At 35.6% G+C, this 26,932-nt stretch overlaps 1 protein-coding gene across 5 annotated transcripts in view; it reads left to right on the top strand.

Moving 5' to 3' along the window:
* ARHGAP21 (Rho GTPase activating protein 21) overlaps nucleotides 1-26,932 on the top strand; it is a 132,904-nt gene that overhangs the window by 71,514 nt on the left and 34,458 nt on the right. For all 5 annotated transcript variants that reach the window (XM_045535038.1, XM_045535032.1, XM_045535009.1 and 2 more), the window contains exons 5-8: nucleotides 9,315-9,407; nucleotides 11,323-11,401; nucleotides 14,227-14,281; nucleotides 22,659-24,558. In XM_045535038.1, coding sequence (XP_045390994.1) covers nucleotides 9,315-9,407; nucleotides 11,323-11,401; nucleotides 14,227-14,281; nucleotides 22,659-24,558 — 2,127 coding nt within the window. The remainder of the gene's footprint in view (nucleotides 1-9,314; nucleotides 9,408-11,322; nucleotides 11,402-14,226; nucleotides 14,282-22,658; nucleotides 24,559-26,932) is intronic.

The following is a 26,932-nucleotide window of genomic DNA, read 5'->3' as shown; positions in this document are numbered from 1 at the left end:
ATAATAAGAAAAAATATGGTAATTCAGGACATACATAGGAATTTGGACATCCTCTTTATAAAATTAATTGGCAAAAGCAAGGTGGACAAGTTAAACGAGAGGTTAAGAAAAATCTCTTAACTTCTCTTTAAAAATCTCAGGAAACCGTATTTATAGTAATCTAAAATGAAGAGGATGAAATTGGATTAAAGCAGGCATTGTGAGAAAGCTAATTTTAGGAGATTTTAAGACTTAAAAAGACACACTGCATGAAGTTTTTAATAATTTGGCAGTTAAGAAAATGCGATTTAAGCAAATCTCTTTATGTGTTCTGAAACCTTTAAGAAATATGAAATTTAGGATTTCAGAGAACTAACAAGATACGGATATAAAAGTATTAATGCTCTCTGGAACATTACTCTAACCTCTGGAAATAACTGCTCTGTAGAAATGTTCCAGAGGCAACCCTGTGGTGATTTTGAGCTGTCTTTTTTAAATTAATTTTTAAAAATTTATAACTGACATATCATGGAATACAGTTTGATGTTTCAAAGCATGTACACATTGTGTAATGGTCAAAGCAAGGTAATCTAAAAGAGTTGACTTTATAGAAGTTGAGCTGTCTTTTTAGCTGCTCTGTAACTTAACATCTCGATCACGAAGGTACCGAGCCGGATAGTCCCATTTTCTTTCTGACCGCTGTCTAGCTAGTCTACATTGAAAGCATGTGATTCATAACTCCGGTTAGTAAAAAGCTAATTGTAATAGTTACAGTCTCTACTTTTAACAGATCACTTTTCATCTTTGGTATAAAAACAGAAGAAATATTTGCATATTATAAATGCTGAATACATAAAGTTGAGAAAAAGGTTTCTTGTTTATTCATTCACTTGGCAGCCATCTGTTGAGTCACTGCCATGAGCCACTAAACTCATTGCTGGGAAGGAAGCGATTTGGTCTCTAAGCTCCGTTCCTTCAGATAGTTGCTCAAATGTCACCTGTCAGAGAGGACTTCCCTGACCTTCTCATAAAAACAGACCTGCCTCTCACTGTCCCTCTCCTTCTCCCTCTGCTAATTGTTCTCCATATCACTTGTTACCATCTCTCATGCTACTTATTTCTCTCAGTTGGAATGTAGAGCAGACTTGATTTTGTTTATTTCTTTTTTCTTCAAACCCAGGACATAACTGAATCCATCATTAGTTGAGCAAAAAAAAAAACAAAAACAAAAAGGCAGAACAGTTCCTGGCATGTATACATTTAATGGAAAAAATATATATATATAGGACACGCCATGACTTCACAAAGCTCCTAGTTTGGTGGAGGATGAAAGGTAAAATAATTGCGTAAGTGCAAAAATGAAAGCACATACAGTAGTTGCAGGATCACCAAACAAGGAATCATTTAGCCACCAGGGACAGGTTCTCAGGTGGGGTGTCTGTCAGGTAGGCTGTTGACAGATGAATAGGATTTTATCAGGATGAAAGAAAATAGCATTCCAGAACAGATTTCAGAGATATATAGAAGTTACATTCGCCCAGATTTGGTAGAAGGACTTAGATGGATTGTATGTCACAGGTTAAGGATGACTTATGGAGGACTGTGCTTAGCTTTTCTGGTTTGAGTGACTGGGTAGATGAAGGTGCCGTTACCTGAAGGAGTGAAGGATACAGGAAGGGAAACATATCTCCCCCACCCCTCAGAAATGAATTGAATTTGGGATAAGTTGCATTTCTGATGCCTGTAGAATGTTCAGTAACTAGTTGAAAATTTGAGTCTAGAGCTCATAGGGAGAGTTGGGGGTTTAAAAATAGACTTGAAAGTCATCAGTGCATATGTTATAATTAAATCCTAGGCATAAATGAATCCATGCACAGATAGCAGGAAGACATTTAGGATAAAGATAAGACCCTAGGTAAGACAAAATCTAAGAGGTGGTCAGAGAAAGAAGAATCAGAAAGGAAATTTGAGAGTAAGTAGTGGAAAGGTATGAGGATAACCAGGAGGAATCGGTGATTTGCTAATGAAGAGGTGATAATTGCAAGGGGGAAGTGGAAAACTTGTTATTTGTCATGGAGAATTCATTAGGATGGGGACCGGATACTGTTGGACCGGGCCTGACAAATGGCAAATTGGTAAAATTACTGAGAACAGTTTCAATATAGTGGACAGAAGGGATGAGGACAGCAAGTGTCGTGGGTTGGAACATAAATTAGAGCAGTGAACTTCAATGAGGAGGGGTAGGGTAGGTGGTGATTTTGCACCCAGGAGACATTTGTTAATGTCTGAGAAACTCTGAATTTGAGGTCAACGAAGATAAGCGTGTATAGATTATACTTGCAAGAAGTGTGAAAATGAAGGGGTAGAGACATTAGCTGTGGGAAAGGGTGGAGAGAACTTTTGTTATTTTAAATTTGGGAAGCCTTTGTATGTCTGTCTGTGAGGTTTGGAGAGAAGCCCAGGGATTGACCAAAGTTTTACATAAGAGAAAAGAGAATGAGAGCGAGGTCCTAGAGAAGACAGGTGACTAAATCCTCACCTGAAATAGGATAAAGGAGGGGAGGATGGGCAATGTATCCATTGTATGTATGGCTGGATACTTTCTGGGCAGCCCTTGTGTAGTTTGTGAAATTCCTGAAACTTAAGGGGACAAATATGATGCTGCACAAACTTCAAATACTCTAGAAGGCAGATCCCAGGACTCTGTTGTTCAGTGCTTGGCACGTTATAATATTTGTTGAATGAATAATATACCCTTCCACAGTCTTGCTTGTCTACTTTATACTGCCAGAAAATTTTGATTCACAGCTGACACCTAGTGGTGTTGTACTTAAACTACTGTTGAGAGGCAGCATTTTTCTTACACCATTAGAAGGGGAAGTAGTACGGAGTGGTTGTGGCAAAATAGCTTTGTTCCGAAAACAAGTCTCTGAATCGGTTTTGGGCAGTTTTACTGTTGGCATTTTCCAGGGCCTTAATTTGAATCTGTCAGCAAATATTTATTGAACATCCATTCTATGCCAGGCACCATTCTGTCTGTTGGAGATTTTCGTGTAGCGTGTGTTCTCTTGCATGTGTGTGCTCACTGAGTTTGAACAGATAGACAGAGCGGTTGCGCTGGGAGTGGGTAACTTGCTCAGAAACTTAATTTAGGCTTCTATTGTGACTTTTACTTGTGAAAACTTTATAGATTTGTTTCATGGCTTTGGGGGGCTGTCATTTCTATGTCATGACATATTGTTTTTTGTAAGTAGATATTGAGGAAGATGGAAGTAGAAGATTGGGTCTGTTGGCAGCTTATATTAGAAACCCGCATTGTACAGAATGCTACCTACTATGAAGAACTGTTAAAAGATTTTGTTTTCTTTCCTCTAAGAAAAAGTGAAGTTCTTATCTGTTATTGATGTATACTGAAGTATTGAAAGTATTTACCAATGAGTTGACATATCTGGGATTTGTTTTTAAGTGTTTTAGAAAGAAAGTGGGTGGATATAAATGAACCAAGGTTGACAGATTTATCATAATTATTTAAGCTGGGTCCACGGGGCTTTATTCTGTTGTCTTCCCTGCCTTTGTGTATGCTGGACATTTGGTCACAATAAAATGACAAATAAATTTAGTTGGGTGTGGGTTGAAAGAAAGCTTAACATGATTAAGGTAGAACATGGTCTGCTTTTTTATATAACATATTATTTTGTTTTGTTCCATTTGTTATTGCTTAAAAGATCAGGTTGAGTACAGAGATAGTATGTTTTTGCTTGTAATAGATACAATGTGATTGAGACTGGACATTCTATTTACAATATCTAGAAATTATTGGAATTTGGAGTTAGGATCTCATGCTAATTGTTGGATCTGCAGATTGGAGACGTGGGAGATATAATTTTAAAATGCTAGCTACCACTCAAAGTGAGGGACTCTTGAGTGGGAAATTTGGGAACACTTATATTTAATAAGTTGATACATTTTTCTTTCTTTAGTGCTTCTACCTTTACCAAAAAAAAAAAAAAAAAAGACGAATAATCTGCCATACCAGTCTTCTTACATTGGATTCTGCTTAGCTGTCATATAGGATGTGTTTATCTTATGACGCACATGGATTTTTAATGTTAGACTATGTGTCTCTGTTAGGCTCTTAAGATAATTTTGTATGTCATCAGTAAACCAAATACCCCAAATAAAAATTAGAGTCCTGTTTTCAACAATAAAAAATAATAGTTATGAAATATTTCAGGCAAACAAAATTTAGGGGGAACAAATGTAACTTCCAAATACTTGACATCCATCTTTGTCATCTTAACATTTCAGCTTCTTCCCCAACTACCCACTTTTCTCTCCCCCACCCCCTCTTTCTCTAAGACATAAATGACTGCAAATATAGCTAAAGCCCTTTTATTCCACTTTTTTCTTGTTCTCTTCCCCCCCACAGGTAACCCTAGCCTGAATTTGATATTTATTACTCCTTATGTTTGTTTTTTGCCTTGATGGACCTGCAGTTCCTAACCATCACCCAATAAATTTGTCTACATTCTCTGTTTTTCCTGTGGCAATGTATTCATTCTCAATCAAAGGGAAGTAAATATCCTTTTTCATCAGCCTTAAGTTTCATGTATATTTCAATCCACATTGGGGTTTCAGTGATTTTTTTATCTGAAAAATAGATATTAATTTTAATAAGCCATTTAATTGACTTTCCTTAAATAATTGATGCCTGGTGCTTTCGTATTCAGTTGTATGATATACTTTAGTTTCCCACCTTTGTGGAGAGTACGCTTCTTCCAAGTCTAATCTGGCTTTTATATTGAAGTAAAGTGTCATTTCAATGGCTTTTCATTGTGTAGAGATGAGTTGTTTTATTTTTTAACAAAGAAATGAATGAATACTTTTTTGGGGGGGAAATAACTCATAAAAGCAGAGAAGATTTGGTTCGATTACAGAAATTCTTCAAAGCATGTTTGAGAATTCTAAGAAACAAAACAAAAGCCTAATCTCAGTGATAGCCATTATTTTCTATTGCTTTACTTTTGGTTAAAATGTGGGATGGCTTTTCTGTGTATAAAGTATATATTTTTTTCAGTCTGTTGAGGAATATATTTCTCTTGTCCCCAGAACTATGGGATTCCCTGACCTATAATGATCTATTTCTCTGCGGATCTTCATTGCAGAGTCCTTTTTGTAATTGGCATAGTTCAAATTTCACTGCTTCTTGTAAGTAATCTATTTGCTTAGTCTGTTTGCTTTGTGTATGTAATATCTTCAGTTTTCAGATAATTTAAACATTGCAAGTGATTTTGACTTTAGCATTCTCTGAAGAAGGAGAGAGATTTAAATCATCCTTGTTGACTGCCAAAGCCCACAGGCCTAAAGATGTAAAGATGTGGCACTTTGGTTTTAGACACAGTCTCTTTGAAGACAGTTGTGTAGTTTGTGTCAGAGTTACTGGAAGTTTTTTTTGGAATTGTCCCTCTTACCTTTCTACCTTCTTTTCTTGCGTGTTTTTTTTTCTTTGGCTTGTATTCCTTGACTTCCTGATAATATGACAGTTGAGTTTTATGGGTATTCTTTCAACCAGGATTTATTGCTCACTTGCAGTGTGACAAGCTGTATGTACCCTAGGTCATCACTGATCTGTATGTAAACCTTCTGAAAGTTTATAAGCAGACTAGCATAATAGCAAGTAATATTCATTAAATACCTGCGTGTGCTAGGTATTATATAAGCGCTTTAATGGATTATCTCTTTTAATCCTCACAGCAACCTTGCCGGGTAGGAATAATTATCATCATCTTCATTTTTCAGATGCATAAACAGCACATATAAGTAATTTGCTCAAAATCACTTGGAGATAGGGTTGCCAAATAAAATACAGAATGCCCAATTAAATTTGAATTTCAGATAGACAACTAATAATTTTTAGTTTAAATATTATCAAGAATTGCAAAATCTGATGGACCCCACTTGGAAAATGAATGGTAGACCTGGGATTTTAAACATGTAATACGGTTATAAGGCCCAAAGTGTTAACTATTGATTTATGCTATATACAGAGAATAAAAATCACATCCACCTGGACATTCAGTATTTGGATGGCAGCTACTACCTATATATAATTAACTTTTTTAAAACTCAAGTTATTTTTTCCCCAACTGATCATATTTACTACAATGTAAACACATGTGCATTCTTTGATTTCAACTGTAATGTTCAACTTCAAGTATATTTATATATGCTTTTTATGTCTTCTTGTTTAAGTCTGTACTAATTATATATTAACTAACATAAAATGGGACCTTTTCTCATCCTTGTAAGGATCATTGTCTTTTTACTTTCTTTTCTGCATATGCAGAAAGATTTAATTACATGCATGTTCTGAATTGACACATTTTCCTTTTCTTTTGATAAGGTCAAGGAAATGACACTTGAATAATGTATTTAACAATTCTTTGAAACACGTCCCATGTGTTCTCAAAAACTCGAGAAATTTAAAATACAGACATGGAATTGAAAGAAGCTTTTACTAAGAATTGCCAGGGAAGCCATCTGGCTCTGTTAAATAGTCACACAGGGAAGAAAGGAGTCATTTTTCCTGGTGAATTGTCACAATTCAGGATCAGGCTTTTAGTTTTGCATATCTAGACATTTACTCACAAAAACTAAAGACCCAAGAGATTAAATGACACATATTTTAAATTTGATACTTTTGATTTTCAGTTTTAGCAGAATTATAGACTACAATATATTAAAAAGAAGATACTCTTAAAATTAATGAGCCAAGTGTTTAACTCAAGACTTAGAGTCAAGGAGTATGAAAATTAAAGAGAATTATATTTTTTATGGAAATCTGCTTATATTTAAGGAGTACTTATGGGAAATTTTTCTCTTGTTTAGAAGGAATTGGATAATATTGGTAGCAAGTCAGAATTTTGGAGAAAGCTCAGAAAGGAAAGTGAGCAAGAGTCATAGATACAACTCTCAGCAGATATAATAGTACTTGCTATAGGATTGGCCTCTATTTTAATCTATTCCATCTTCATATGTTTTCAGGCATAGTGTATTGAAAGATTTGTCAATGGCAAAGTATCTGACTTTACAACGGCAGTCATTGCAAAATTAGTATTTCCTTTGTTTAACACCAAATTATTTTGGACCACCTCTATTCTGTGTAAGTGAAATTTTCTATCAGAATTTTCAGAAGTCACTGCATTGCTACCCAACCAACTTTTTATTATTTTGTAGAATTCATTAGTAGTCATTTTACATTTTGTATTTTTAAATATAAGTATGTAATCACCTTTGAGACACAGTGGACTAGAAGACATTAATAAGAAAAATGTCTCTTCTCTTTTATTACATAAATCTTTTCATGAAAGCAATGACTTGGTGCAACAAACTTATTAAACCCTCAGATTGCTAGCCAAGAAGAGAAATGATTTTCCTTTAATGCCAACTGTTGTAAATTGTTGAGTTGGCCACAGAGGGATCTAACCTGATCACCAACTTGATTAGAATTCAGTAGTGACTAAAATTGAAAAGAAACTATTTTCCCTTTTAAATTAATTATAAATGGACTATTTGTATTCAGGAAAGCTTGAGAAATGAATTACTTTCATTTATTTTTGAAGCAGCATGGAATGCCACGTTTGACTTCAGACCTGGGTTCAAATTCCTACTCTGCCTTTTTGCAAGTTAGTCTCTGTTTCCTCCTCAGTCAATGACGATGTTAGGATCATAATGCCCATCTTGAAGGTTTGTGCAAATTAAACTAAGTAATAAATGTCTTAATTCACTGAATAATTATTTGTTCAATGCCTGCTCTGTGCCAAGCATTGTTCTAGGTGCTGTGGATATCAGTGATCATGATGAAATGCCTGCTCTTCATCTTAGTGGAAGAGGCATACAACAAATATGTAAGCAAATGAAATGTAATTTTAGGTAGTGAGTGGTTAGTTCTAGGAAGAAAAATAAAGCCTGGCACATACAGAAAATTTCAAGTGGCAAAGCAAAGATTTGAACCCATGTCTAGTGGCTTCTTGAGCAGTTATCCATTCATTGCTTTAGAGGGCTGCTTTCAGAATAAATAGCTAAGCCTGTAACGGGAGCTACTGATAGATATTCCTTTATTAGGAAACTTCTTTTGGGGCACCTTTGTGCATAGAGCATGATAAAAATTCAGTTTTATACAGCAATAATTATGAATTCTTTATATTTGACACTGAATCATTTTCTGCTCAGTACTGCTATTTAACGAGTATTATTATATTATTCCATAAATGTATATGCCTTATTTTCTCAGTTATATTCTTCTTTAAGGGTCAGGACTGTGTCTTCTACTTCAGTGGTTCTCAAACTTGAGTATACATCACAATCGCCTCAGTTTCTGATGCCAGAGATCGAAGGCAAGGTCCCCAAATTTGTGTTTCTCACACATGCCCAGGTGATACTGATGCCGCTGGTCTGGGGCCCACACTTGGAGAACTGCTGTGTGCCTCTTTGTGCAATACTTACCATGGTATTTATCACTTAGCTGAATGTGCTCTCATCCGGGAATCTGTCCTTCTGTTTTACTCTAACTTTTAGTTCTGAAATTTTAAAGTGTATTAGGATCACCTGGGAAACTTGGTGACAAAGCAGATTTCTGGTGGGACTCCAAAACATCCATTTCTAGCAAGCACCTTAGATGTTAATGCAGATGATCCGTGGACAACAGCCTGTGAAATTTCTGACCTGCAGAGTTGATCATGCTCTCCACATTGCCATAACTGTATTTCGTATTTGTCTCTGATTGTTTTTTATAATACACTGTCATTTGTTTGTGTGTCTTTCTCCTACCAGAGTCCCTGAAAAGAGAAGAATGTGTCTTATTCATTGTTATGTCTTAATGCTTAGCACAGTACAATGTTAAAAAAGCAGTAGAGTGAGTGCCGTCCGTGTCATCAGCTTTAGCACTTGTTAGCTATGTGACCTTGGGAAACTTACTTAATCTCTCTTAGCCTCAGTTTCCTTTTTTGTGAATGGTGGTAGTAATACTTACTTGCTATGGGAATGAACTCTGAGATGTGTGTATTTAGTGTAGTAATTGGCACACAAAATATACCCAGTAAACGGAAACCATTACAATGTTGTGGTTATAGTTATGTTATAGAAGAAGCAAAATAAATGTTTGAATTAATGAAAACCCCTACGTTATGATCTTAGCATCCAAATTCAGAGTATGTGTTTAACACTTCATTAAAAATCTTTGCTTAATTGTCTCAATTAAATATCATTTCATATTTTGGTGTTTTAATAAAATATTATGAAGTAAAATTGTGCTTTGGGCTTTTTCTCCATCACAGGAAAACAAAGAAACCGCTTGGAACCAATGGATACCATATTTGTTAAACAAGTGAAAGAAGGGGGACCTGCTTTTGAAGCTGGATTATGCACAGGTGCTGATATTCTTCTTTAAACCATACCTTTTCATTTCCTTTTCACTGCATTTCTTCTAACCATCTTTATGCTCCATATTTTTCCCTTTTCTATCCTTCTGTATGCTTCTTTTTCCTTCACATCTGTTATTCCTTTTTTTTTTTCTTTTAAAGACAGGGTTTCTTTCTGTTGCCCAGGTTAAAGTGCAGTGATGCAATCATAGCTCACTGCAGCCTCGATCTCCTGGGCTCAGGCGATCCTCCCACCTCAGCCTCTCCGAGTAGCTGCCACTACAGGCATGCACCACCATGCCCAGCTAATTTTTTGTCCTATTTTTTTGTACAAATGGGTCCTTACTGTGTTGCCCAGGCTGGTCTCGAACTCCTGGCCTCAAGCGATCCTCCCACCTTGGCCTCCCAAAGTGCTGGGATTACAGGTGTAAGCCACTGCTTCTGGCCTATTTTTCCTGTTTTTGAGATCTTATTATATGTTTTTTGATACACATATGGATGGGTTTGAACAGAAATAAACAATGTAAATTGATAAACTGTGGGCACTTTTGGTTACCATGGAGATGATAGACTCTTGGGTGCTCTTTTAAGGAACATATTTTGCATACATTGAATTTTGACAAAGAATTACAAAAGAGCAAAATGATAAAGCTATTTATTTGGCATAATTGAAATAAGCTTGGATTTCCAAGTTCTGAAAGTACCTGATCTATCAGAGGTGAATTAATTAATTTTGTTACACAAAGAGTAGCTTGAGTCTGAAGCCATCAGTGGACATGGTCTCATTGGCTGGATCTACTAGCTGCTTTTTCTAAAATATTTTGCGATCTGTGATTTTAATGAAAACAAAGTAGAGATTTCATTTACATTAGTGCACAGTCTAAAATAGTTACTGTTTTCTCTTGTTTTTAAACATTAAACAATTTAAAATGAAAATTAGTAAAAAAAAAAAACCTCTTTTACTGCTTTTTGAATAAAATGTATTTCCAGCTACAGGTATCATAAATAGTATCATTGCTAAAATTTATTAGGATGCACTGTTAATGTATTACCTACTTTATTATCTTTTCCATCATACTTAAAGTAAGCCTAATTTCAGTATCACTAATATGTATAGTATGTATGTTAGTGTGTTTATGGGACTCCTTTATGTAGAGTGTGTCATAGTCTAAGCCTCACGAGATTGGGAAGCTGAAATGGAGGCGCTGTGATAAGCACAGAAAAAGTACATTTTTCCCTATTTATTCTTTCTCCTCTGTCCTTTGTCTCTGTCTTTTCCTTTCTGCTCCTCTTAGTTTTTTTGAATAATCCAATATCCTTTTCCCCACTAAAATGAAAAAGCAAGTTAATATGTATAAAGTCAAAAGCCTGTGCACCCCACATTTAAGTTTTACAGTACAGACTAACGAGTAAGCCAAATAGATTAGGAGGATACTCCAAGAAAATCAGCTGTATAAAGTCAGAGGACGTGGAGAAAATAAAAACAATCCATATTTTAAGCCTGTTGAATAACGTTTTCTATCAAAAATGGCCAGAAAGTGCAGGAGTAACTAGTAGTTCTTCAACTCAGGAAACTGCTGATGGGGCATAAATAGCGTAGCTGTGGTCACCTGGTGAGTATGCCTTTTGAAATTTCTAGATTTATCAATGACCAGAACTCCTGTTTAGAACATGTTTATATTTCATAAGAAGCTGGAGATATTAAAATTTAGATCGACTTTTGTAAAAGCTACTTTAAAGAATGAGTGTGGATACTAATATTATTTTATAATAAATAATCATAAATTATACTAATTTTATGATTCTATATTATAATAAATTTAATATATCCTATATTAAATATAAGGGCATTACTCAAGAAATATTTCAAAAGGGACTTTCTTTAGGACTTTCTTCATGTGTTTTCTTTTACTCCTTTCTAAAGGTGACCGAATTATAAAAGTCAATGGAGAAAGTGTTATTGGCAAGACCTATTCCCAAGTAATTGCTTTAATTCAGAACAGGTAAGATTCTTGAAACCTGATTGCTTTTGGCCAAAGATGGGTTTTATAAATCGGTAGTGCAACTAGATTTAATATAATCTTGTATTCCCATAAGGACTTGGGGTGACGTGGAAATGTGGAACTTTCTCTTCCAGTGGATAATGCAAATGCAAATTGCCAAGAACCAGCTACCCAAGGATGGCTTAGATTTATCAGATTCGTGATTAAAATCCTTAGAGTCTGAGAGGCACACAGTTTAGATTTACACAGTTTCCGCCTTTGATTTGAAATAATACACAGGCACACTGTTGCCCCCTTTTATTTGAAATAATAAATGTATAATTTGTTTATAATAAATATATAAATAAATGTATACATTATTTTAAAACCTCTTACCAAGGTCTGTTACTTTTAAGTATCTTATTGAATGATCTTGGCTTAAATTCATTCATTTGTTCTAACTAAGACAGTAAGAAAGTCTATTTAAACCAATTATCTGCCTACATTCTACAGAAGGATAGAATTTTGAGCTCTAAGGGTAGATACATATTTATAGAGTGATTATGAGACCTCAAAGATAACTGAGTCTTACTCTCTTTCACCCACACAACTAGAAATTTTTTTCATTACAAATAAAGGAATCAAAAGCAAAAGATGTTACCATATTGAATTCCTGTCAAGACTAGGCCATGAAGCTGGGTCCAACTTCCAGTTCATTATTGTAAGAGGTTCTTTCCTGACTCAAACACAGGAACTTTTTGATTATTTAATTGTTTCTGGTAGCCATGCTCACCTGGCTATAATTCAATTGAAGTTCTTTATTTTCTGAAGATTTTTATCAAACTCTTCTCTAACCATGTCTAAAGCAATTCATGTGGTAATCTAAATTATTTACACTAATGCCCTAATACATTTCCTTTTTTTTTTTTTTTTACAATTAAATGACATGATCATGATTAATTGATCTTAGAGTATTCTCTTTAATGTTCTAATATTTAATGAGATTATTAGAGAAAGCAACTCTTAAACCTTGCCTCTGCTGTTGATGGTGAATTTAAAGTCTCCCAGGGGCCGCAGGAGATCTACCCAAATTTTCTTTTCCTCAAAACAATTTAAATCACCATCAATATAACAATATGTTTTGTCAGCTGATAATTTAAGGATTTTTAGTGTATTTGTTAATATCTGTTCTTTAAAAATAATATCTTTCCAAGTAACCACAGCTTAATCTTTGTTTGCCTCAAAACACATTAATTCTTCTGTTATAGGTACAGTTCACCTTTTGGAGTAATAACGCTTTGGAATGACAGTCTTAATTTTTCAACCAATTAAAGCAATTTGAAAATTAGAGAAATACTGTTTTTTCATAATCTTATTTTCTTTTAAAAAATTGTGTTCCTTTTGTCTACAGTTGGTAGCAAATGGATAATGCAGCACAAAGCCATTGAGATTCTGCAGTGTATTAATGTAAAAATGTATCCTTGCAGAAGAATTTATCTAAACATCAGTATGTATTTTCTACCAACTCTAAATATTGAAATACAAGTACCTACATATTTTACTAGTTAAATTTATTTGAACCTGTGGTTCTCATTGGTTTTCCATTCTCTAAGCATCTATGAACCTAATAATAATGGTTCAAATGTATCAAAAAGAAACTTATTTTGGGTTTTTTTGATTGTTGTTTGAATGTTTCTTAATCTCTTGATTGTACTGGTGGGAAAAAATCTATCTGGTGTTGTTAGATTAGCTATTAAAGCAGTTGGAGATAGTAGCACTGTCTTTGCCACTTCTGAATGTAATTCCAGGCTGGGCAAGGTGGCTCACTTCTGTAATCCTAGCACTCTGGGAGGCTGAGGCCAGAGGATCGCTTGAGCTCAGGAGTTCAAGACCAAACTAAGCAAGAGTGAGATGCCGTCTCCACCAAAAATAGAAAAATTAGTCTGGCATGGTGTCATGCACCTCCCAGCTACTTGGGAGGCTGAGGCAAGAGAATAGCTTGAGCCCAGGAGTGTGAGGTTGCTGTGAGCTAGGCTAATGCCACAGCACTCTAACCCAGGTGACAGAGCAAGAATCTGTCTTAAAAATAAAAATAAATGTAATTCCAGATTACAGGATGCAGTTTCATTTACCCCTTTGAACGTTTTTAAACCCAGGGAAATTTCTCTATCATTTTTAACAGAAAATTTACAGTACCAAAATAAAATAAGATTTTAAGCTGTTCCTTTAAAGTCTCTAAAATTAAATCAGAGAGAAGGCAAATAGTTGAGATGCTGTATAGTTTTTAAAAGTGAGTTATTTCAGTAGTTGTGATGGCAAACTGATTTCCATCACCTCTGAGGCCAAGAGGAAATATGTCAAAATTAGGATGTTTAACATTAAAATGTTAAATTTGAGGGGTTTTTGGTTGTTTTTATGCTAATTAATTTCTAACTTGATAAACAGAACTTGTGACAAATATCTATAATTTGTGTTGTGTCTTGAATAAAACAATAAATAATTGTATACTGACATTGTTAGGAGTTTTGTTCTAGGACTATTTAGTATTAGCAACATACTTTATATTTCTAAGTTAGAAACATGTTATAAAGAAGACTTGACTGATAGTGAATAACACAAACACATGGTAGGGTGCCCTCTTATGTACATAATCAACTTATGTATGTATATAAAAGTGACTTCTTTTCATTCTGATGATTTGGTTTTGAAAAGTAAAGATTTAAGAAAGCCAAAAGTAAACTCTTAAGCAATTTAAAAAATACTTCTGAGTTAAATATTTTTCCTTGAAGTTTTCCTAATACACTTGCACCTCCCCTAAAATAGTGTATATGTATATTCCATTTCAGTGATACAACATTGGAACTTAGTGTTATGCCAAAAGACGAAGACATTCTCCAAGTGGTAAGTTTTATTTATTCAAATGTGAATTGTTTTATAGTCATGAATGTTAATAAAATATTTTTGAGATAGAGGTAGACTGAATAAAAAAAAAGATTCTAGAATTTAAAAAACCCTTCTGATTCCTTTATCAGAATCTAGAATTCTCTAAATTTTACAAAAAAACGAAACAGACCATTGTCAATTTATTAATAGAATGAGATTCCTGAACAGTTTGCCTTAGTGTTGCGTTCTAACTAGTCCTTTGACCAAAAGTCAAAACTCAAAGTGCAAGTAAATTAGACTCTTTATTTTAAATACGAGGACAGAAATTACATGAAAGCCATTTCCTAGTTTTTCAATAAGTACCACTATTTGTAAATTAACTAACCAAGCAGATGTATTAGCAGTATCAGTTCATTCCATTAGAAGTAATGTTCATAATAAATGGAGTCTACAAGTTAAGGAGAAAATATACTAGGGTCTAAGAAATGAAACAATATAGTTGAAAACTTTAGCATTTAGTCTAAAGTATTTTTCTGATTTTAAGAAAGAAATAAATTGAATGGAGTACTTAACTCCTTTATTAAGCTTATGTATTGCTGAAAGTAAAAAGATGATAAAAATGTAAATTTTATTCAAGAAAATAATTGTTTTCTTCAGTTCACTTTTCAGTTCACTAAAATAAAATAGAATGAGAAAAACTTTAAGTAACACACTGACAGCTAACAGATCTAGGAAATGGTACTGGCCATTGAAGTATTTTTTTTTAATTCCTTTTGGTGAATAGTTGGTTTTTTTCCTTATTACTTATAGCTGGATTCAAGAAAAGCAGGAAGCGTGTGGAATCTTTGGTGGCAATGGAAATGATATAGTAATGTTTTTCATTTGTAAAGCGTTAGTTTGAACTTAGCTCAACAAAGGTCCAAATAATCTTCTGTAAACATTTTTTTATAAAAATGTCACTAAAGTGGATCCTAATGATTCATCTTATTCACTGACATGTAAAATATAATTGACTGAAATCCATAGAGATCAACCTAGTTTTTCAAGGCCTGTTGATTTGATGTAGGAATGGCTTATTCCTGATAAGATTACACTTCTTAAAGTACACAGTTCTGTTGGGGTTGAGGACGCTCACCCAGAAAGGTGCAGCTCTCAGCAGTCATTTTCCAAGGCACATAGATATAGAGGTAGTTGTAGAGTTTCTCCTCTGATAATTCAGCATAGTGATAGAGTAGCAGACATAACCATTGACACTAATGGCTAGGGAAGTCACTAGACTAGCTGAATTGCCATTGTAGCCTGCTGTGTGGTTGATGAAGGGCAGCAAACCAATTAATGCAATGGGAGGAATAACTTTCTAATAATATGATCAATGGAAAATTAGGTTAATTAGTCTGTCTTGTTATATTTTATTGAAGATAGGGAAATCTAACATAAAGGTAAAATACAAAGTGTTCTAAGGACGTGGAAAAATCAGTTCAGTAAATAATATGAGCATACAGGTCTTCAAGACTACTGTAACACATAGTTCATTTTTAAAACATGTTTATTTTAATCATAAGAAATTTGAAATCACATGCTCTAGATGATAAAAGAAAATCCTGCTTTTAAACCTAGCCTTAATTCACATTTGAACGTACTATAATTGATTAGAAAATCAAAGGAATATATATAAATAATATATAATATGCATTGTCCTATAAAGGACATTAGGATGGGACTTTTCTGCATAAATTTGTTTTTCACTAGAATATCTACAAGTGCACTTTTTAAAAGCTATTTGATGAAACACAAAAAGAATATGGGATTTTTAACAAATAGCCCGGGGCCGCGTGAAGCAAAACCCTGCAGTTGCTTCGTGAAAATCTTACTTGTTGATGTTCTTACTGTTACAGTTAATATTGACAATTTAATTCTAAAAACGTGGATTGTGTTGCATATAACTCATGCACAGAAAACAATAAAAAATAACAAATGAGGAAGAAAAAACGCCATGGCGGTTTTTTTGTAGTGTGGCAGTCAGTGTGTTAAAAACCGTATGTAGATATGACACAGCCACAGAAAAAGAATGAAATCCTGCCATTTGTAATAACATGGATGGAACAGGATAGCATTATGTTAAATGAAATAAGCCAAGAACAGAAAGACAAATCTCATACGTTCTCACTCATATGTGGGAGCTAAATATTAAAACAGTTGATCTCATGGAGACAGAGAGTAGAATGACAAATTACCAGAGGCTGGGAAAGATAGCAGGGAGGGAGGAATAAAGTGGGGATGGTTAAAGGGTGCAAAAAAATAGTTAGAATGAACAATAATTGATAGCACAACAAAGGGACTATAATCAACAATAAGTTAGGGTATACTTTAAAGTAACTAGAAGAGCGGAATTGGAATGTTCCTAACACAAAGAAATGTCATATTCTTGAGGTGATGGGTACCCCAAGCACCCTGATTTGATTAATTCACATTGTATGCCTGTATCAAAACATCATATGACCCTATAAAGATATACAAGTATTATGTATCCATAATAATTAAAAATAAAAAATTTTAAAAAATAAATTAAAAATGAAATTAAATGAAAAAAATATTAAGAACATGTAGAAACATTCTGTCTCTTACACAGGTTCTAGAGCCAAAATGTTCTATAAAGGGCCTTCCCGAGTACTTACGCTGGCTGATCTTAAGTCTGTTACTCAAAATATATGATTTTAAAGATGTATTTGTCCTTATGAAGTTGAATAGTTACTGTAAAAAAAAAAGAAAGAAGTAACATGAACATTTTTACAGCCACTGTAAAAATAATTTACCCATGGAAAAGCCTATCGCAGTTTGTATTGTGTTTGCCTGGGCAACAGTAAGATTGGGTAGTGCATGGAGTTTTTATTTCCCCCAACAATTTGTTGGACCAAATTGTTTTAGAAGTGCTCAGTTTACCTTTGAGAGGTGGCCCAGAAAATTTAATTTGGTTTAAAACTTCACTCACGTAAGGACAAATATATAATAATAGATTTCATAATTTATAATGACAATGATAAAATGTTGAAAAGTACAAACTAAAATGAAGAATAATTCATTATATTTTTAAACCAGTGCTGGTAATAATTATTCTGTGCTTGGCGGCCCTATTTTTTAAACCAACATGTATTTTCTAGATTAACAATATGAATAGTATTACATTCATCTTAGTCATGTTGACACTATTTTATAATACTGTCTTAGACTGTGATATCTTAGGTTCATATTTCTAAGGTATTATTATAAAATAAAAAGCATTTCTTGTTTCATTTTCAGAAAAAAGCAAAAAGATTTTATTTGCCTCTCAAATGTCACCTGGGCACAAATGAAATAGCCACTACCCATCAAGTCACCTAGACAATGATGTTGACTCTCTTAGTCTATTCAGGCTTCTATAACAAAATGCCTTAGACTGAGAGGCTAATAAACAACAGAAATTTATTTCTCACATTCTAGAGGCTGGAAAGTGCAAGGTCAAGGCCCAAGTAGATTAGGTGTCTGCGAAGGACCCGTTTCCTCTCAGATGGTGCCTTCTCACAGTGTGTTCACTTGGTGGAAGGGCCTCTTTTCTAAGAACACTAAGCCTGTGCATATAAGGGCTCCGCCTTCATGACCTGATCACTTCCCAAGGGCCCCATTGCCTGGCACTATCGCATCGGTGATTAGGCTTCAACATATGAATTTGGGGGACACGCAAACATTGAGACCACAGCACTGACCAAAGAAAATACTTCCTTGAGTGAAATAGCAATAGGAGAACTGTATCTGGGCATTATTCTGGGCACATCCCCTAAGATATTTTAAGCACTTGACTCAGTGAACTCAAAAATTAAATTTTAAGTTAATCAGTTCTGATAACTCTGGAGAGATTCCTGGGTATGTCTAATAGTTATTCTGACTTGATCCTTGGGTTCTGAGTCCAGTGTTCTAGTTGCCACTCATGGATATATGATATAAATTGGAAAATGTAATTTAACAAACGGTTTTCTTTAGGTTTATTAGAATTACTTTTTTAAGGAATTATTTTATACGTGCTGTCGTCAGTATAGTATTCTATTGAGAATTATCATTTGTCAAGTGTGGGCCAAAGTGGTCCTGCCTATAGTAAAGGAAGCAGAGTAGGAATTCTGGAAGGTTCTTGATATTTTGTAAGTTGTTAGCAGCAATAACTTTGTTCTTTTCAAAAATATTTTTTTAAATAATTTTAAGAATAGCACATGCTTGTTGGAAAAATTTCAAATAATGTAGGAAGGTATTAAAGAAATGGAAATCCCCCCCCATCCATACCATCCCCTGCTCCCACACCCCATGGTGGCATGGTTGGCATGTATTTTACTGCATCGACAGACATGTAGTTATTCTTGCTTTCATCAGAGGTAATAGCATTAAATTAGCAAGTTAACTTGTTAAAGATGAACAGGAATTTTAATCTTATTTATTCTACAGGTCTTTTTTTTTTTTTTGCTGTTTTTTGTTTGGTTTTATCATTTAATGGACAGTATCATAGGTATGATAATAGTGATTTTGATGTGACTCTACAAAAAACTGAACTGGAAGATTATTTTAGGGTTATTTAGTTACTATTAGGCACTGTATATATAGTCAAGATGCAGACTGATAATATTAAATTTTATTTAATATGCCCTTTCAGTTCTGATTTCAAAGGAAGAATTCTATGGGTCATCTATCTTTGTTTATTTTCTTCCCCACCCCACCTTTTTTGTGGGAGATTTTGGATCTAATAGGCATGATAGGGCTGCTGCTGTTCTATTTTCATTAGGGACGGCTTCCATTTTCAAATATAAGCTATTAAACTATTATAAGATGTCATACTTATATACAAGGGTAAAGGAAGCTCAAGAAAGAAAGTGGAATGGTATATGAAAGGCCTAAATAAAAAAAATTGTCTAAGAATGTTTTGCCATAATCTGTCAAATTCACAAGTACTATTCAAGTGGGAAAAAATTAATTGTTGTCTAATTCCATCAAAACACCTGCATATGTTATAAAGTATCCATTTGGGCTTAAAACAGAAATTGAAAATTACTCATAGCTGAATATGCAATTCTTATGACATTGGTTTCAAAAATTTCAAGGCTATACCATTTCAGGCAAACTTAGTAATACAGGGTGTTTTCTGATGTCATCATATAAGAATATAAATTAGTTTGTTTAAATGATACTTTGTACCATTTCATTGGTGTCCACTGACAAGTCAAAGATCCCCAGTGGGTGATTAGTACATTGATATGTCAAACCATGATGCCTCAGGGAAAGGTTTGGTACCTTGTGACCAAGCATTGAAGGAAAAGTCTGACACAGTCACAGCTGTGAGCAAGTGATAGAGTTTTTGATTCTGTTCCCAGAACTTTTTATAAAGCCCTATCACTGGGTTTGGTGTTCACTTCAAAGAGCTGCACGTTGTGGTCCATTCCAGATGACATATCGCAGTCTTGCCCAAGTACCTATGAGTATTTTCCTCTTAGAAGGTGTCTGAAGTGTTCTTTAGCAGGCAGTGGTTGTTGCAGGGGAACACTTACAAGGGCATCATGGGAGAAGAGGATTCCTCAAAATGTATGGTGCCTATTCCTCATTTACTTCCCTAAACTTATTTGGGAAGTAATAAGTAAGTAAATAGATAGAAATGAAGATAGATAAATAAGCAAGGTTTTTTAGTGTTCATGAACTAAGAGAATATCTGAGGAAATTCAATAATGCTCTTGAGTGAACTCATATTTTATCATCTCAACTATATCTGCCTGCAGTAGACAATGGTACTGTATGCGTGAGACACTCTATTCAGTGATTCCACTGTCCACGCGTGCATGTGTATGGGTTTAAGAGCCCCTTGCCATAACTTTATGCAGAAGTGGGGACTCGTGACTATAGAATATTTAGCATTTAGAATTGCTCTTTAGGAATCTTAGAGACCTCTGAAATATGTAAAATATTTTTCAAGTATTTAATAGTTCCAGTCATATACTTCCATTACTAAAAGATAATATTCTTCCCCAAATTTGAGTAAAGGAAGTATCTTTAAAATATTGGTTCTAGAAGAGCATTTCCCACGGGATATTCTAATTATGTTAAAACCTCTGGGGAAAAAATAGGTTTCATGGTTTATCAATTTGAACTTTCTCTTTGAGTTTCACTACATACACTAATGTAGCAGAGGTTTTGAGAAGTCAGGAAGCTTGCCAGCTCACCTTTCCCTACATCATTGACCTAGGGATACACACACCCCAATCCTCCTTTTATCAATGCACATGTCCAAAATGCATGTTTCAATTGAACTGTATTCATGCTATGAAAATATTGTGTGTACATTTTATTTTATATACTTAGCTTTAATTCCTCACTACATTCTAGTCTGTATTCTGTAGTATTCATTATGAGTTAATGGGAATTAACTCTGGAAGTAGTATTTTTCGTGTCTGTTCACTAGTTATTTTTGCAAATTAATAAAACAGCATAAAAGGTATAGCGTTGAAAGATCTTAATTTTTTGAGTGAAACCTATTTAATAAAACAGTCTTTCCCCCTCAAATCATAGTATAAAGGCAGCTGCAGTCAGCTGATAGCTCGTGGTTATGCTCTGATTTACCGGGGAAGGAGGAGGTTGTACTATTTTAAATGCATAATAGAGCATTCGTTTCGTCATCTGGAAGCAGAGCTGGAGGAAGCTCAGGGGAAATGAGAGACATCAATGTTGCTCTTGTGGAAGGGAAGCTTTGCAGCACGTTATCAGACAGCAGTTCATACTGAAGAAAATATCTGTTAGGAATGCATGCCAGCAGCTGTATTTTGCTTCTGACGAAGGTAGACATATCAAACCAGAACCAGATAAAAGCCTGAGAAAAAGATGCTCAGAAGGATACTGAAGTTATTCTTTATGCTTCACTGCCCTTTACCTCTCTTGGTACCTTCCAGAGAAATCAGTATAGATGTATTTTTAGCTTGCTGTTTCCAGCATCAACATGACAACATGACTTTGTCTTTATATCAGTAAGCAGCTTCTATGTTTTCCTATTTTCTGCTAGCTACAATTTACAAAGGATGTCACAGCACTGGTAAGAAATGCACAGTAGCCATTTCCTTGCTTTTGAAGTCATGTTTTATAGAGATGTATAATAAGCCAGTCTATTAAAACTGTAAATTTGCTTAGAGAAATCCCTCCATAGTGTTAATTGTACTAATTTGCAGAATGTGTTTGTGATAATATGATTTTCCATCTTTCTTTTTTATTTTTATGTTTGGTTTTCTTTTGTATCCTGTGCATAACTGATGTTAAAGCATAATATGTATGTGCATCCGTATTTTTTTTTTAAGTGTCTCACTCTTTCCCTTTCCCTATTACTTTGCTGTTATGTTATGTTCATGGCTGCACTTGAGCTTTGCAAGCTGTCAAATGCAAAGACAGGATATGATAGTCTTGAGTTAAGCTTGTTTTGATTAAGGCAGGATGTGTTACTACACCTAACTGTCTTAGATGCCGAACATAGTCCTGTGTTGCATTGATGAGCTCTGTTTTGTAGCATCTCTGTAGTTAATTTCAGTTATTCTTATTTTTAAAAATATTGCTAGATAATTTTACAAATAGTTGATAAAAAGAATTTGAACTGCATGCTTGTTTGTTGGTAAGAGAAATGTCTCTTCATAATAAGTAAAAGAGATGAAATTTATACAATGTACTTTTGCATTAGCTTAAAATAAAAATATAAATTATATACAGAAAGATAAATTACCTTTCTCCATACTTTTATGCCTTTAAGGTATGTGCTTAATTTCTTAAACGTTCATATTCTTACTTTAAATATTAAAATACTTAGCATGGCTGTTGAAGGGCTTAGTTTATCAAAATGCATTATTTTTAAGGACTTTGTAATAGTTAATTGACAAGACACTTCAATTATATTTAACTTATGATAGTAGCAGTATTTAAAATAAAAATGTGTTTGGTTAATATTTTCACCTTCTCTCTGGCAAAAGACAAGAATCTTTTGCTGGGATTTATTAGGCAGCCATTTAACCTGTCGACTGCTGAAAAATCAGAAAGCTTGAATGGGGAGAATTTTAGAAGCAACATGACTTTGTCTAACTGGGTGGGGGGAAATTTGACGTGTTTCGCAACTTTTGAGAAAACAGGCAACTGTCATTTATATTTGCTGCAGATTCTACAATTTATTTGATTTCTGAGAGACTAGCTTTTCTCTAGATGGGTAGAATACCTTCATATTGTGTTTGCATGCATGCTGTAGAGAATGGCATTCAGGAACAAGGTAGGGCATAGGAAAATAAAACAGTGAACTGCAAAAATGGAAATTATTGTTCTTTTCATGAATTTTAAGTGACACTTTTCTCTCATTTCTATACAGGCATATTCTCAAGATGCCTACCTGAAAGGCAACGAAGCCTACAGCGGCAATGCCCGCAACATACCTGAACCTCCACCAATCTGCTATCCCTGGCTGCCACCTGCCCCGTCAGCCACGGCACAGCCAGTTGAAATCTCTCCTCCAGACTCATCACTGAGTAAACACCAAACCAGTACACCAGTACTGGTGCAACCTGGCAGGGCCTATAGAATGGAAATCCAAGTGCCTCCATCACCGACAGATGTTGCAAAATCAAACACAGCAGTGTGTGTTTGCAATGAAAGTGTAAGGACTGTCATTGTGCCTTCTGAGAAGGTCGTAGATTTGTTATCCAATAGAAACACCCATGCAGGTCCTTCACATAGAACTGAAGAGGTGAGGTATGGCATGAATGAGCAGACCTCTTTAAAAACAGTGTCAAGAACCACGTCACCACCTTCATCGATTCCCACTGCCCATCTAATTCATCAGACTACCGGCTCTAGATCGTTGGAACCTTCCAGAATTTTACTAAAATCTGGAAATCACAGCGGACATTCAGAAGGAATCTCAAGCAATAGGTCTCAAGCTGTGGATTCCTCTTCTGTTTCTGTTAATCACTACTCGCCAAATTCCCATCAGCACATAGACTGGAAAAACTATAAAACGTACAAAGAGTATATTGATAACAGACGATCGCACATAGGTTGTCGGACAATTCAAGAAAGACTAGATAGTTTGAGAGCAGCATCTCAGAACACAACAGATTATAACCAGGTGGTGCCCAGCCGCACGACTCTGCAGGTACGACGTCGAAGCACCTCTCATGACCGAGTGCCCCAGTCTGTTCAGATCCGGCAGCGCAGTGTGTCCCAGGAAAGACTGGAGGATCCTGTGCTGATGAAATACTGCCCAAGAAGCGCTTCTCAAGGAGCGCTGACATCTCCCTCTGTTAGTTTTAGTAATCACAGAACTCGTTCATGGGATTATATCGAGGGACAGGGTGAAACTGTAGAAAATGTCAATTCTGAGAGTCAAATACCCGATTCCAATGGTGACCGAAAACAGACTTATAAGTGGAGTGGATTTACCGAACAGGATGACAGACGAGGCATTTATGAAAGACCGAGGCAACAAGAAGTTCATAAATCTTTTCAAGGTTCAAATTTTACCGTGGCCCCGAGTGTTGTTAATTCTGACAACAGGCGGATGGTGGCAGGTAGGGGAGTGGGATCCGTGTCACAGTTTAAAAAAATCCCGCCAGATCTAAAAACACTGCCATCCAACAGAAACTTTCAGACTACTTGTGGGATGTCACTGCCTCCGGGGATGTCACAAGAGAGGTCACCTCTTGTGAAAGTCCGAAGCAGCTCCCTGAAAGCGCCTTCCACACATGTCACAAAACCATCGTTCAGCCAGAACTCGTTTGCTTCCATCAAAGACCAAAGACCAGTCAATCACTTACATCAAAACAGTCTACTGAGTCAGCAGACGTGGTTGAGAACTGAAAGTACCCCCGATCAGCACGCAGAAGCTGGAAAATCCCCTCCTTTCTCTGGAGCCCCCGCTAAGACTGCCCCGCAGATGAGTGACCACTCTGGCACTTCAGACTTAGAATTACCTGTCAGTCAAGCAAATCAAGATTTAAATTTACAAGAGGCTGAATTTCAGCAGTCAGATCCTTTAGATAATAAAGACACTGTCATCCTAAGAGAAAAACCTCCATCCGGTCGCCAGACCCCGCAGCCTTTAAGGCATCAGTCTTACATCTTGGCAGTCAATGACCAGGAGACCGGCTCAGACACCACCTGCTGGCTGCCCAACGATGCCCGCCGGGAGGTTCACATCAAACGAATGGAGGAGAGGAAGGCCTCCAGCGCCAGCCCGCCCGGCGACTCCTTGGCGTCCATCCCCTTCATAGGTGAGCCCATTTAGAGTCACTGGCTAGTAGGTCGAATCTTTGAGAAATCTTACACTGTGTTTTAAAACATCCATTCTGCACCTCATAAGCTATGCTTCAACCAGAGCTGTTATTTCTAGTATCCATTTGACTTTTTTTGTTAAAACTTGATGTACCTACTACCCATTTTTTTTATTTTTATTTTGATGAAACAAGTTCGCACCATCTGTGGCCAAAGGGAATCAGCAAACCAAATTGTGCCTAGTTGTTGACTCACGTGAATCAAAAACCAGGTGGAATAGTTTTCATCATTAGTTATCAACCTTTCATTTAAACAGTGCCTTTTACTTTGTAAAGCTTATTTCTTTGTACATTTAACTGGGGCTGAGAGAGAAGCCCTCTTCCTTATTAGTATGTCTTAGAATAAATCCTGGAATAGATTTGGAAAAGTTCCCTAAATGACAAGTGTGTGCCGCAGTCTGTGACACCTACCCTGCCTCCCGAGTCTTCTGTCTGCTCCCTCGCATCCCCGCTGTGTTCTCCAGGCAGCAGCCAGTGTGATGTTGTAGAAATGTCAACCAGGCCGCGCCACTCCTCTGATCAGAACCCCCGTAAGGAAACAGAATCTCACCAGAATAGAATCCAGAATCCTACCCTGCCCTGCAGGGCCTTCCATGGCCCGTCCCACAGCACCATCCACCTCTGACCCCATCTCCTGTTACTATCTTCCATGTCCATCCCCTCTGCAGCCACGCCAGCCTCTTCACTGTTCCAGAACATGCGAAGCATGGCAGGGCCCCGGCACTGCTGGTTCCCAGCCCTAGAACACATTCCAGAGATGATCACAAGGCACTCTCCCTCCATACACTTGGGTCTCTGTTCAACTATCATCTAAGCAGCCTTTCTCGAATAACCCCTCTAAAATAGGTACCCAGCAGAAAGGCACAGATGCTGACTTTCTTTTTCCTGTAAGCTTTTTTATCTTCATATCACTTGTTTCCACTTGACATAATTTGCATTCTTTTATTACATGTTTCTCTGTAGAACTAAGACAAAAAACATGAGAGCCAAGGTTTTAAATCTTTGGTTCCCTCCTCTGTTCCTAATGCCTAGAACACTGTGTGGCATGAAGAAGGCACTCAACAAGTTATTTGTTGAAATAATGGCTGAATGGCAATTTTGAGATGATGGTCAAATATATAGCAAAACCAAAAAAAATTCTCATCATAATTACTATGGAGCTCTACGATATAGCAGGATTATGATGTACATACTTAGTATTATCTTCATTTTATAAATGAGAAATTTAAGATACAGAGAGGTTAAATAACTTCCCTAAAATCACACAGTTACTAAGTGGTAGAGACAGGGACTTTAGGTTTGCCCGATTCAGCCTTATCCCAGAGAACACGTATAGGGACTGCATTGTGAAAAGTGCCCCTCGAGTTGGTGACACAGGGGCCTTGTTTTGCCACCAAGGCCCAAACCCTTACCCTTGTGCCCCATAGGTTTTATGAAAAGAGTTTCCCATCATTTTACAATATAATATGCTTCTCTTTGAGTAATAGTTCAGTTTTTCTTTTCTAGAGGAACTTTTTTTTAAAGTTGTTGAACTATTGGACTGTCAGGTGACATTACCTGAATCAGTTTTTAAAGAAAAGTAGCACTTTCTTTTTTTTATAAATATGATACATTGAAATTGCAAACATTGTGGGGAATCTCAGCCTAAACTGTACTAATATTTGTATCTGTACTCTTAAGGCCAAGCTTAGAAAATAGTAGAATCTTATTGTAGGTAGAATCTTATACATCATCTAGATAGAAAGTACCTGAGGACTAATGAATGTTTTATGATTTTTTTAAAACATAAAAAGTCCTACAACCTGTGGCTGTATCTCATAGGCCTGTGAGATCGTATCAGAATAGTGACATCATATTTTCTTCCTATATAATAAGAATGATATAATCAGATTACATTGGAGTAGTAAAAAAGGTAATGATTATATCTGTTAATATTTCTAACTGGTTACTATGAAGTTTGGGAATAAAACAGTCAATTATGTTACTGAAGAGAGGACTGTGGCTAAAATGTAAAGATCTCTATAATTCTATATACATAGAGATTGATGAAAATAAACTACTTATTCACTAAGTATAAAACTATTCACTAATTAGCTCTGATCTTATTTGACTTTGAGTACTTAGTAAAGTCTCCTTTGTTCCCAGTGAATAGTTATCTTTTGTTTGATGAAGCGTTGTTTTTTAAAGGTTACCCAGCATAAAAATGTCCTTATAGTCCATTTATTTCACATATGCCTCCTAGAACCTTAGCATGTGGCATACGATTACTGTGGTATCAGTTACACAGCACTGGCGGAATAAAGAACTGAGATAC

The sequence above is a fragment of the Lemur catta genome, chromosome 1, assembly GCF_020740605.2.
Source record: "Lemur catta isolate mLemCat1 chromosome 1, mLemCat1.pri, whole genome shotgun sequence".
NCBI classification, from domain to species: domain Eukaryota; kingdom Metazoa; phylum Chordata; class Mammalia; order Primates; family Lemuridae; genus Lemur; species Lemur catta.
Note: the sequence above shows the minus strand (reverse complement) of the source record. Positions and strands in the feature narration are given on the sequence as shown.